At 41.8% G+C, this 13,881-nt stretch overlaps 1 protein-coding gene across 1 annotated transcript in view; it reads right to left on the bottom strand.

Moving 5' to 3' along the window:
* The window catches only part of LOC144819166 (uncharacterized), a 119,714-nt gene that overhangs the window by 81,874 nt on the left and 23,959 nt on the right, over positions 1-13,881 (bottom strand). Inside the window, 1 exon segment of the mRNA XM_078677138.1 lies at positions 352-674. Coding sequence (XP_078533264.1) covers positions 352-674 — 323 coding nt within the window.

Here is a 13,881-nt window from a genome sequence, read left to right as displayed (position 1 = left end):
TTCACACTTTCACAGTGACCTTTCTCTTCTCATTCAGCCACTTCACCATCACTCACTCACAGTCATACGTCTCTTACTGGTGACCACATTTCTCAATTTTCCACAGTTTGAACGTCTTCCCTTGGTTGTACCACTGCTTCCTTGATTGGCACTGACATTTTCTACTCAATCATGAACCTCCCCCTTGTGCTTTCACTTCTCATTCTTGTTAAATCCAGTTTATCACTCACAGGCGCTTCTCTTTTGCTTTCACGCTTTGTGCCCCTCTTGACCCCACATCTTCAAGCAATGCTCCTCACATTTTTTTACTCCACTCACAAGATGTTAGATGACAGGTTTGGTCTACTGTACCTCATTGATCTCAACCAGTTCAGAATCATCAGCCGTACTAAAATCCGTGACGAGCAAGCGTTCTTCGTTGGTTTGCCCTCGCTGGAGGCTCATGCTTCTCAATTTCTCTTTTGTTTTACTTAGTCTTTCATCAATGCTTTGTCTTTCTCTCTCCATTTCTTGCTCAATCTGTCTCAACCTCTCCTGACGTTCCTGTTGTCGCTTCTCTTCCTCCATCTGTTTTTGTTTTGCCTCTTCTCGCTGTTTTCGTTGTGCCTCCGCCTCCAGCTCCTTCCTCTTTGCTTCCTCTTGTTCTCTCTTTAGCTGACCTTCTGCTAATTTTCCTGAAAATGAAATCACAAAAATAAGTTCTGTAAGATGTTTGATTATTTATTGAGAGGAGTGGAAGCCCCACCCAGGCAACAACCCCAATCCCTGTCAGGGTGGACCACAAAAGTCAAGAAATTAACCTATGAATAACCCACTGGAGCTTGGCAAAAACATTCAGGTTTAACTTGGAGGCAATGTGAAAAGCATTTAAGCAGAATGGAAACAGTAATAAAGTCAAAACACAAATCAAGAAAAATTCCAAAGCAATGTCGACTTGGGCCAAGTCAAAAGTTGAGGCTGACCAAGATGATTGGGTTGGATACGAGGAGTAAGTTGGGCTTGGTCTCAGCTTACCTTTTGATTTAAATACTACTTGAATAAAAGTAAAGGAGAAGGTAGAATCCAGCAAAGCAAGGCAATAGGCTGAATCAGAGGAGCAGTGGTGTCACCGGGGGGTGCTGTACGAAATCTCTGTGTAGCCATCAACAATGGAGGAAAAAAGCTCAGAGTTGGAAAAGGTGGATTTCTGACCAAATAGGTTCTCATTGTTTTTAGGGAGAGCCTGTTGCTGTCGAGCTGAGTGAAGGTTTTTACATTCAGATTTAAACAAGTTTTTGGAAGTTAAAAAACTCCACGGGACGACGCTGCAAGCTGTAGCTGAAGAGAGCTCAAAGAGGCCGATACAGTTGCTTGAAGGTCTGGCTGAACAGAATTTGCTGCAGGGCTAAAGGACATAACTGGAGCTACCACAAAATTCTTCTGTCACTTTTAGGATACATTTATCCAAAGTCCCTGTGTGTTTGTGCGCCTGTGCGTATATGAAAGACTATGTTCAAATTCCTGTGTGCTTGTGCATGTCTGCGCGTGTGATGGTGTGGACATGTAGTTGGGTGTTTTTGTATTAGAGCATGTGATTCTATGTGTGCTTGTGTGTGTACGAGCTGATGTTTCTGTATGTGTGCTTTTATTCGAGCGTATGATGGTGTGTGCATGTATTTGAGTGTCTTTGTATTTGAACATGGGATTGTATGTGTGCTTGTGCGTGTGGATATTTCTGTGTGCGTACTTGTATGCGCCTACTGTTTGCGTATGAGAGTGTGTGCGCACATTTGTGTGTGCTTGTGCATGTCTAAGCGTGTGATGGTGTGTGTGTGTGCATGTATTTTGTGTGTAACTCTGTAGTGTAGTTCCTATTATCCCAATAGGCTCTGCGCATTGGAATAATACCTCCAATAGTATAGGCCTAGACCAGACGTTAACTAGGTCTACTACTGTCGATATTAGACTTAAAGTTTTGGGTTTGCCAGCTAGCTCAGAGTTCACTAGAAACTTTCTCGAATAGGCAAGGAGGAGTTGAACCTCCCTGGATAGACAAGAAGGGATTCAGTTTCTGACAACCATAGAACATGACAACTTTGCTCTCCCCTAATCAAGAGTGTATCTCGAGAGTCGTGTGAAAACAAAAGGCAATTTATTTTACTCAGTCAGTACGTGCATTCTTAGTCTCATCAGATTGTAGAGAAAAGGAAGAGACGGGCGTGTTCAATAAAAGATGTTATTTATTGATCAGTCTCTTTTCTCGTACAAGAGAAATGGATCGATATTATTGCAATACTTATGGTTAAGTAAAGTGCATACATTAAAAGCAGAAGTATAAAATAATACTGTAAAAACATTGATATGGTTTCTAGGCCATATGAAGGTTTAAAATGAATAAGATATATTACATACACATATACATTTGACTAATCGTACTCAACTGGTGTTTCTAACTACGCCTACCCCGTGTACCTGACCTAAGTCTAATGCGTGGGCGGGAATAGAAAGTTACAGTTTAAGTTAAGTTTGTTTTGCCAAGTGACTGACTAAAGAATTCTCTGCAAGGGGTTATTCAGTTCTGTACCTGGAATCTAGGATGGATGAGGGATGGTATCTCTCGTCTCTGGTCTCGATATTCCAGGCTGCCTGCGAGGGCTACCCGGAAGCGCCGGAGCTGGATTTCTCGGCAGGAGAAAAACGGCTTCTCGTTCTCAGCGCGTCAGGAAGGCGGGGCTGCGCCAGCGGGGTCTGCTCTGCTCTGGGCTTCGGCAAGTCTGGCTGCTCCGTCCTCGTCACCACCGCGTGTGTTTGCATAGGGCAATATCGGTAATATTTATACCTTTAAGGTGCCGAGATTGACGTAAGGATGGACATAGATACGTCAATAAGGATGTCATACGACCAGGTCGTTAGCACATTCTTTTGCTGAAGTTCTCGGTGAAATCAAAACAATGGCCGCAGGGTTTTTCCCAAGGTGTCATAGGTTTGATTTGTTTTGAGAACTCCGTATGCCTTATCAGGGGCTGGAGGAATATCGCTTGTCTAATTAGATGGCAAGCGTTATGACCTAATCAGATAACACGCTCCTGTGCCGTAGTGTGGCTTTATCAGATAACGGTTCCTGCATCATGGGGGTTTTCTGCCTCATGGGATGGCTGCTAGTTAACTTGTTAGTTTGTTAACCAGAATAGGGTCAGGAATAGGGGGATCGATACAGAACCTATAGGAATACATCACACCCACTCCACGCTAACCATGGACATATTTACTAATCTATGCATAGTAAAACATACTGTAGAGTATCGTGTATACCGTACCATCCCAAAATACATAAATGCATTTCGAAATTATCAAATATACGGAAAAAAAAAGCATTTATATGTATTGTATGCACTCAAGCTGTGAAATAATGCTAAAGTAATCACGCATTTGTATACATTATTGCTAAATGGTATATGAGAATTTACACATGAAATGGCTCTTAATACAGAAAAAAAGTTTCGAGACCATTCCATCACAGAATAAAATAATTATGAACATACCAGCGGGCAGCTAATGTCTATAAGCTATCTAAAAGTAGAAATCTTAGTTCTCTAAGAATAGTTCTTACTTTAAGCAGAAGATAGTGTCCCGAAAAATATGCAAAAATATTTTGGGGCTGTTGAAAAAAAATTGCTGTCCGTGAACTGGAGGGAAAATTGTTCATGGTATTTTGCTTTTCTAGTTGAAGGTCAAAATCAGGGAACGCCGTGTACGAGCTTGCTCAAAAGTCTCTATTTCTGCTCTGGTGAGAACATCATATCATTTAGACTCTCGAAAAAGTTGCTTCCTGGGAGAGTTCCACTAACTCGGAAATAGGTGTAACCATGCATTCGTGCGCATGATTGTCTCCATTGACATTCCGATTTGGATTGCTGACAGAAGGTTGTACCTGATCGATGCTGCTTTCATTTTGAACCTCACTACCCCTTAATCGTAGTGGTGACGTTTCCACGAATGCCGTCATCAGGATTGGTAGCCGTTGAGGGCAGCACAAAGCATGAGCCTTTGTTGGACTCAACAATGTTTCTGCATCCATTGGCGCATCCGATTGTAGCGTCAGACAGGTGTCTAACACGCATTCTTCTCCGCATAGCAGGCACCTTAATACAGGTAAAACACATCGTTGCCACATTGGTCGAAATGATAGAAACCAAGTCATGTTCAGGTCTCTAAGCTGGGATAGTCCCAGGATTTTTGATATCCGGTCCCGGTATCCAATGGCTAGGATTGTTTCTTCCCTTGTCGCAGGTGTTTTGTCTGTGACATGGTTTGCCATAACGAAATATAAGGACTAAGAATAGGATTCCTGCAATTAGTCCTAAAATGAGGGGAAGTCCGCCAAAAATCGAATGGACGAAATCTGGAAAAATACCCAGTATGGCTTTGAATGGTGTTAATGCCATCGAAAATACTGTCTTAAATACTTTTGAGACTCCACTGGTATCAGAAATATTTAAGATTTCATTCAGGATTTCTGCGAAATGTATGGGGGAATTAGTCGATAACAATGAATGTGTCTCTGCAGTCGTCCTTGCGACTAGGAGATCATACGTTTCTTTTGATGACGTGAGCCTTGTCGGCGTCTGAAGAAGCACTGTTTTCATTCTGCTTAAAGTATCTATTCGAATAGAAGTAATTTTCAAGTTGGGCCATGCCCTTGCCTCCCTGTCTGGAAAGGAGCTGGGGAACAATAAGCGTCCACAGCACTTGACCTTCGCAGTCGTAGTTACGAGATAAGGAGTCCCGGGCATAAGACTACAGCATCTGCGGTCTACAATTAGAATGTAACTCCCATTATAGAGTCTTTGAAAGAATGGTTCTATCTCTGTTGCAGGTGGGCCTAGCTGGTGACATGAAAGGTTATTTGAGTTCCCTTCACAGGCTCCATGCAAACTAATTCCGTTACACAGAAGTGTACCGCTTAGTGACATCGCACAATTATCGCCACTAAGAAACACTTTCTGTCCTTTATTACTGACACATGCATGTGAATAGGGCAGGTTCCATGTTGTTTTAATGTACCCTTTTCCCAATTTTTCGTACATGCCAGCCTGTATATATTTCTGGCAGTATTGAAACCTGAAGGTTGAGATTGGAATATTAATTATCCCATGTATTATCCATTCACTGACAGGTCGTTCTGACATTGTCACTGGTAATCTTTCGAGTTTTTCAATGCTCAGGATTGTATAATCAGCACCCTTCTGGGCCATACTGATTTGTTTATCAGTAAGGTTAAAGATATTGAAAAGTGACGTTGTGTTGATTAAACGCCAAGGCACATAGCCTGAACGCAGATTTTGTAACGTCCAGCCAAGCTGTACAATAGAACGCAATTGAGACTGACCGTGTTGTAACAACAGTAAGTCTTGCGATATTATGTCGATTGCTGAAGACACAATGCTGTCCAGAGAAAAAATTCTGGAGGACAGAGTCATTAACCAATTGTCCACTACAGAAAGTGATTTTTCCAAATGAATACGGTCAATTTCCCGTATTCTTTCTGCTGTCTCAATTTGAGTAACCTTCCAGGCCTCGTTGTATGCTGCATATACAGAGGCTGCTATGAAACGTTTCTGACGCTGTTTGCGCAGTCCCATAATGAAATCACGCAAGTCAGCACCATCAGTAAGTAAAGTTAGGTGTTGCTTAATTTCTGCCAGTGTGGAAGTCTGTAGCCATTGAATGCATAATTTGCCCACACTGTAGGTGGTTATTATTCCTGGGTGTTGTCTTTGGGAATATCTAGGGTCTGGCCTGGTCATTTTGAACCCCTGTGTTTTGTTCAGGAATCTGTCTTGACAGTTATTAGTATCTGTGGGCCAGATCAACCACTGTTTCCAATCAGGATGTGTTCTGTTTTGGTTTAATACATAATTTACGTCTATCTCTTCGTCTGTGGAGCTATTGCTGTTAAATGTTGGTTTTGGAATAGACGGTTTGTTTAAATCTTTGATTTTGGCTAAGCCAAGACAGGTAGTTTGTTGAACAGTGTCATTTAAAAATATAATTTGTTCTGGGATCATGCAGGCTCTAAACAAAGATTCTATACCCTGTACTTGCCATTCTTTTGTGCCCCAAACACTTTTCAATTCAACATTTGTGTCCCAATAATCAAAACCAAAAGTATTCATTTGTTCAAAGAAAGAGTCTGAATATATCAATTTTGTGTTGGTTATCATGGTCTTTGTCCCTGTCTTATTTGACAATTTGAAATAAAATGTTTCAGCATTACTTATGTTAAACCCTGAAAAGTATGAATATTTGTCGTAAACGGTTCTTGAGCTTCCTTTTGGAGGGGTTGCACAATGTTCCCATTGATTAAAATTTAAAACATTTCTAGGTTGTGCAGATCTATGTAGAAAATGGTTACCATAGTGGTTATAACAGTACATACTATCATAATTTGTCGAACCCTGCAAATAATCATGTTTGGTAAATTTAGCAGACATCACTAAGTCAGACATCATATTGTTTATACTTTCAAAGTCCCAATCATCAGCAAATGTGCTTGGTTTTACGAAGTCACTCAATGAGATTTTAATTTGGTGTGGATATTTCAGGATTACAACCGGACCATAGATTTCGTAGTCAGTGTTGTCCCATGCTACCCCACCCGGTATAGGATTGGCTGTGAAGTTGACTGAAGAAAGTTCTCTTTTCTCGACGTGTGAAGATGTGTGTGGTTTGAGGATCAAGTTGATTTTCTGACTTGCTGTGTCCATTTTAGCATATTTTCCCTCAATGAAGCGTCCCAATGTTAGTATCATGATGAGCCACAGTATGAGGATAAATGCACCAAAACCCACCCAAAATTCAATCCATGGAGAAATCAGATATGTTTCTTTCAGTTGTTTCAAAAGTTCTTTAGCTTTATCTATAAAGGTTTTTGATGATGGCTGTGTTTTTGATTCAGTGAAGCCTACAGAGGAATCATCGAAGTTTATGAAGTAGCCGGATGCAGTTCTGTCTATTGTTCCAATTGTTTCAGGATTACTGTTTCTTGCATGGTCGTTTGTTACTTCATTATATGTTGGTGTGTCTCTGCTAAATGTTTTTATTTGGGTGTTCAGAGGTCTAAGTTCCATTGCATTGTTGCATAGTCCTTGTTGTTCTTCTGTAGGCGTTTCAAATGTGATTAGCCTCTTTGTTAGGACCTCTGTACTGGTAGCAAACCTTGGTGTTCTGCTACTCATGGGGAGTCCACTTGGCCTACTGTTTGTTATCGGCCACATGATTGTGGTTTTACCAGGTCGATGGATACAACTCGGTTCTCCTTTTTACCAGCAAGCGGCGGTAGTACAACTGATCTTGTCCCGTTGATAGACAAGACAGGAACTGCTTTTCTGTAAGAAGGCCCAAATTCCTTCTTTACCGCGATCTTTTCTCTGACTAGATCCCCGACCTTTGGAATCCAGACAGGTCTTGCTGGGACAGGTGGTGGTTCTTCAGTGGTTGTTGGCTGTTGTTTCAACTTTATGTTGCTCAGGTCTTTTCTTGTTTCGTTTAAGTCCTGTAAAATAGCCAAACGATCTTTGATATCAAAGCTTTTTTCCTTTACCACTGAAGTCTGACTGTCAAGGTCAGAGATTAACATCCTAGTTCCAAATAATAATTCGTACGGACTGAATCCCTTCAGAGAATTTCTTGGCAGGTTATTTAGACTACGTTGGACACTTATTAGATGTTTGACCCACCCAGCTCCCGAACCTAATATCCTTTCCGTTATAGATTGCTTTATGCCTTGGTTTTTTCTTTACACCATCCCGTATCCCTCAGGAAGGAAGTGAGAAGATTCCCGCTGTGCTATGCTCATTTAGCCATGTTTCCCCTCAGGCTGGAGGGCTAGAGTGAAACAATGGTCAAACGTAGCATGCTCTTAGCGTATATGCCATTTAGACTCGCAAATCTTTGTATAACAGTCCAGACGTCAGCCGAGTGCTGGTGATCTACATTATAAGTGGAAACTAGCCTGTATATGTTAATCGCAAGCCTTGCTTTTTACTGTTGATTTTTTCTGGAGTGACACGACACGGTATTACACCGTTTCTCTCACCACTGCGATTCCTGTTGCAGTTGGGGCACTTTTTTACAAACATGGTGTGATGCAGGCTCATGCCTGGCCACCAGTACCTTGATTGTAATTCTTCCAGAGAATCTTTTAGTTTGAGGTGTCTGAGACCCTCGCCCATATGTGCGTCTGCGATTAACAAGTTTCTCCTGTCCATGTTTGGAATCACTCTATCCCCCACTCCAGGGATTCAAGCAAAAGGGACGGAGTTTGCATCGATTATGTATGTATAATTGAGTGGATAGTTGATCGGTAGCGCTGAGGAGTCGCCTTTTGATGACGTTTTCACTGCCAGCACTGTTTCACCGTCAATATACTTCACTGTACGCTTTTTTCGAGCTACGGAAGCCGATTTAGATGCTTCCGCTGTGGCTGTTTCAGCCAATGAATTCCCTGCAACGTGAACGCCATCACGCTGATGACTCAGTGAGTGTGTCACGTGAGTCTTTGGTAGTTCTTTTTGTAAAAGAGCTATTTGTTCCCAGAGCAGTTTCTGCTTTATTGTTGCATCTGTGTCATCTTTGTAACCGTTTTGAATCCATGTCTGCAAATCCTTGTTATATGATTTGACGCAGTAATATGAATCGGACACTATAAGTGTCGGGAATTCGCGATCCGCATTATCTAGCGCCATTTTCAATGCTATTATTTCAGTCTGTTGTTCTGAATTAGTTTCTACTGAGTGTGTTTTTGTTAATAGAGGTCTTAGTTTACCTCCGCGCCACACTTCTTTTGTAATCTCACATGTGGGGTTGTATGCTTGTTCTCCCCAAACGGAGGGTTGAGCATGTCCGTCTGTATAGATTACACAAGCGTATTGTCGTAAGGGCAGAATGTCGATAGGCAGAGGGAATGTTCTTTCATATTCTAGATTTTTCAATTCCTTTAGTTCTGGATCAAAGTAGTAGTATACTTTGTCCCTTGTAATTGAATTCACCCATTGTATCCATTCCGGATTCAATGTTGTTGTTGGTAAATTACCCGGGGTTGTTAATGCCTCAAAGGCCGATTCTGCTGTTCTGACTGTGATATGTCTACCGTCCGCTTGATCTTTTTCTCTAGCTATTGCGGTTTGAACTGCATGAACAATGTTTTCCTTAATGCTGAATTTCTGTTCAGCTTCTGTGTACAAGTGTGATTTGAATGCAATTGGTACCTTTTCTCCCTCATTAGAGGTCAGGTATGTGAATCCGCATCTTCCTGGGATGACTCGAATCACAAGATTGCGTGTGTTATCACGTGTTTCTAATTTTGTTTTAATTAACATGTCTGTTTGTAAGGATCTCAGAATTTCTGTGTGTATTTGAGTCCAATTGGTTCTTTTAAAATCTGGTTTTATTAGATCATAAAGGGGTTTGACCCTTTCTGCGTAATTTGCAATGTATGTTCTTCCGAAATTTAGGAAGCCTAGAATTGACTGTAGGTTTTTTAGCGTTCAAGGTGCTTGGAGTACGGCACATTTCTCTAGGAAATTGTCAGCCAGGCTTTTGCCTTCACTTGATAATTCATATCCTAAGAACAGGACTGTCAGATGGGCAATTCTGGATTTTTTAAAGTTGAATTTGTAACCCTCTGCTGCGAACCCAAGTATTATGGTGTTCACTCTCTTCAAGTGAGTCTCCAAGTCATCATCTGTTAAGTATATGTCGTCGACATATGATAATGCTTCGTCATCATATGTTTGTAGTAATTCTGTTACTCTCGCTGAGAATACTCCCGGGCTGTTCTTGTACCCCTGGGCTAACCGACAGAATTGTTTTTGAGTGCCATTTATTGAGAATGCAGACAAATATCTGCTCTCTGGTGCTATGTTTTGACAAAAGAATCCATTAGAGATGTCTAATGTTGTTTTGTATTTTTTGCGCACTATGTTATTCATTAGTGCAGCACTATGCGAGTTTTGTACTGCAAACGTTTTGCAACATGAGTTAAGGTGTCGGTAATCCAAAACTAGACGATATGAATTATCTGGTTTGGAGACCGGAAACAAAGGGTTGTTCATTTGTGAGGTGCAAGTTTCAATCACCCCCTGGTATTCTAGCTGATCTAGGATTTCTTTTACCTGTTTTTTAGCTTCTTGCTTAATTGGGTACTGCCTCTGTGCAGTAGGTTGTGATTTTAACTGAATTTTGTGAGGAGGAGAGTCCTCATCCCATCCTACGTGATTTTTATATAAAGCAGGAGCTAGGGCTACTGCCCACTTTCTAGCAAGTGTGTATTTTTTATGAATTGGGATGTGATTTGAGAAGGCAGGCATAATTATTTCTTCGCCATGAGGGCACTCCCTGACAAACTCTGGTGGCCAGTCTTTTTCAGCTAGAAGGATGTCATAGCCCTTGGAGAAATTATCCCAAAATAGTCCCCTTATTTTTCTAGTCTTATCCCCCTCTATACGTAAAGTTATTTCATATATTTTGTGAGGTTTGCTAACTCTGGTGTCTGCAGTTTCCACTTGAAGATATTCATTCGTGTCCACTGTCTCCAGATGATTCATAAGGACTTTGCGAGCTATGCTCACTTCTGCTGCGCTGTCTAGCATTGTCTGAGCCCATTCTCCATTTTTCAGTTGTGTCCTCAGTATTCTCGGCATTGTTGACTACCTTGATACTAGCTACCTTCTTTTTTGGAAATTGTAATTTCTTTTTTAGCTGAGCAGGTTCCTTGTCTTTGGACTTGGTGTGCTTTTCTCTTTGTTCTGATCGTCCTCTTCTTTCCGATTTCTGCGAGGAAGTCTGAAAAGATTGAGAGGGACGTGTATCAATGTCTTGATATCTATCAGGCTTCTTTATATTATCCCTATTTCTAAGGTTATATCTTTTCCCAGAGGGGTCACTTTGGGGTGACCTGTGTCTTTGGTTCGGAGATTTTTCTCTCCGCCGAGGAGACCTTCCTCTGGACTGGAATTTCTTTTCTTTAGGATTGGATTGTTTGTTTCCATCCCAGCTCTTTTTTTTTATGTTGAATTATTATTAAAACATATTTTTTCAGGACTTTCAATCAGTTGTGGTTTTACTGGTATTCCACCTAAACTATCTCTACCTAGTTCCTCATAGGATTTTTCTATGATTCTGGCTATTTCAGCTGGTTGGTCTGCTATATCTGTCTCCTTTAACCTCTGGCGGATCGCCACGTTTGCTGCTTCTCCCTTTATGTTGGCTAATAATATAGCCGAGACCTGCTTGAAGTCTTTTAGTAATTTCATACCAAGAGTTAAAGCGGGCTCTGGACCATATTCGTCTTGAATTTGTTTTAGCACATCTGGTATTACCGAAATGGATGGAACACCGTGCGTTTTTGTGTAGATGGAAGCAAAGACTGTACCCCAAGTGTCACAGTCCTCAATGTGTGGTGCGATTCCCATTGGAAGACAGATAGTCAGAATCCTGTGTTTTTCTAACGGGGTGGTGTCTGGAAACACCGCCTCTATTTGGGTGATTTTTTGTGCTAACCAGAATGGTATTTGTTCCCGTTTAGCTGGTACTTTACCTAGGCAGGATTGTATGTTCTGTGGTGTAAATTTATTTGTGTTCCCCTGGTGAGGGGTCAGCTGTGGAATTTTAATTGCTGGTTGAATTGTTGAAGTCCGCATCACATATTGGACTAATTGTCTATGTAATTTTATTAATTGTTTCAACTGTGTTAACAGCTCTGCTGCAGACATCCCATTGATGTCTGGATGTGGTGTGTATCCGGCTAGGACCGGCCACGTTGCTCCTGGTCTACCTAAAGGACCGAGCCTGGTGATGTGATTATTGTGTTTTAGGGCGCCATTAAATAAGAGCAAATGCTCTTGAAATTTAAGTGGTACTTCCACCTCCTCGAAAGGAGTGTACTCTCCAGGAGGTTCCTCTACTTTGTAATAGTGGAAGTACTTTGTTACAGCATTTTCTGCTGGAAAATGTATCCATGAATAGTATACCTCTGTCTGCCGATATTCGTGTGCCTCAATTACGAATATGACTGTACCACCTCTAGGTGTCAGTCCATTTTCTATAAGTTTTAAAGTTATAGATTTCCTCTTAATGACCAGGATGAGTATTATATCCTGGTCTGCGTCTAGCAGTGCAGCATCAGCTGCTGCGAGTTCAGTTGCTAATCTAACTGCCTCTCTTTCTCCTTCACGGTCTGACATTGTACTGTCCAGAAGGTTATTTTGTTTGTTTGCAGATCAGGTTTCTTATGGAAACAAAGATTAGATGCACAATATTTTGGAACGGTTTATCCTTCAACGTTGACTAGACCAAGTACCATACATAGGAGTTTCCTCCTGCGAGGTTTGGCGGATATTACCTTTCACCCACTCCAGACGTCTTTGGAGTATTATGGGAAAAGGGGTCTGAGTGAGAAAGCACGACTGAGTTACTCTAAATGTCTTACGTTAATTTTATCGCCCTTCCAAACACGTTGGGCGCCATGTAGTGTAGTTCCTATTATCCCAATAGGCTCTGCGCATTGGAATATTACCTTCAATAGTATAGGCCTAGACCAGACGTTAACTAGGTCTACTACTGTCGATATTCGAGAAAGTTTCTAGTGAACTCTGAGCTAGCTGGCAAACCCAAAACTTTAAGTCTAATATCGACAGTAGTAGACCTAGTTAACGTCTGGTCTAGGCCTATACTATTGAAGGTATTATTCCAATGCGCAGAGCCTATTGGGATAATAGGAACTACACTACAACTCCTTGGGTATTTTTGTTCTGGAGCATGTGATTGTATGTGTGCCTGTGTTGTAGTTTCTGTATGTGTGCATGAGAGTGTGAGCGCATTTGTGTGTGCTTGTGCATGTCTGTGCATGTGACGATGTTTGTGTGTGCATGTATTTGGGTGTTTTTGTATTAGAGCATGGGATTTTATGTGTGCTTGTGTTCTTGGATGTTTTCTGTCGATGTGCTTGTGTGTGTGCATCTCTACATCCTATCTTCCTCCTACCCCCCACACTATCCCCTTACCCTTCCTTGCTCCATTCACCTTGCCCCCTATGTTCTATAAATGCTTTTCTTGATACTTATGTAACTTTTAACTGATGTAAATTGCAACATTATTGTTCCTCATGTAAGGTGCTCTGATTCCCTCGTGTCTAGCCAGTGCTATATAATGACTCATTAATTAAATTTGTTCCCATTTAGTACTCTTTCTCTCTTTGTCTACCTCCCTAGCTCCTAGCTCCTATCCCCTCTCCCCTGAATCTCTCATCTTGCTTGCTGGTCTGCCTAGCCTCCTGTCCTTTGGGTCCTCTGACTAAGCACTCCTTCTCCCCTTGTTTGGGAAAGATCCAATATTTATACTCTGGAGTCTCAGCGAACCTGCTGAGAGAGTCCACAGTGCCAAGGGAGCCAATCACAGTTGAGGTATGGTATGGCACCCCTTGTTAAAGCACTCCCTCTCCCCTTTTTGGGGAAGGATCCCGAATGTAGCCCTTGGAGTCTCGGAGATCCCTCGGAGTGAGTCCACTGCGTAAAGGGAGCCTCCAGGAACTGAGATAGGGAAGTGATACCACTCCCCCTGGGATCAGAGCTTACTAGACTTTGGACGTTGCTTTGACTCGTCTACCGGTTTGTGTCCCCGTCGCCCTTCCCCTCCTCTTTCCATGCGGTGTCCTTCACCCTCCCCTCCTCCTTCCCTCCTTCATTACCTGTCTACTTCCCCTGATCCTTCCCCCTCCCCTGAATCTTTCCCCTTGCTTGCTTTTCCCCTTTTGTATTTGTGCTTATTGTTTATCTTGACCTTACAAGTAACTATGTTGCCTTGCTCTAATAACTGTGCAACCTTTGTATCGATGTAACCTGT

Source organism: Lissotriton helveticus, chromosome 2_1, assembly GCF_964261635.1.
Source record: "Lissotriton helveticus chromosome 2_1, aLisHel1.1, whole genome shotgun sequence".
In the NCBI taxonomy this organism is placed as follows: Eukaryota; Metazoa; Chordata; class Amphibia; order Caudata; family Salamandridae; genus Lissotriton; species Lissotriton helveticus.
The sequence above is the reverse complement of the archived record's forward strand: the minus strand, read 5'-3'. Positions and strand labels throughout refer to the sequence as shown.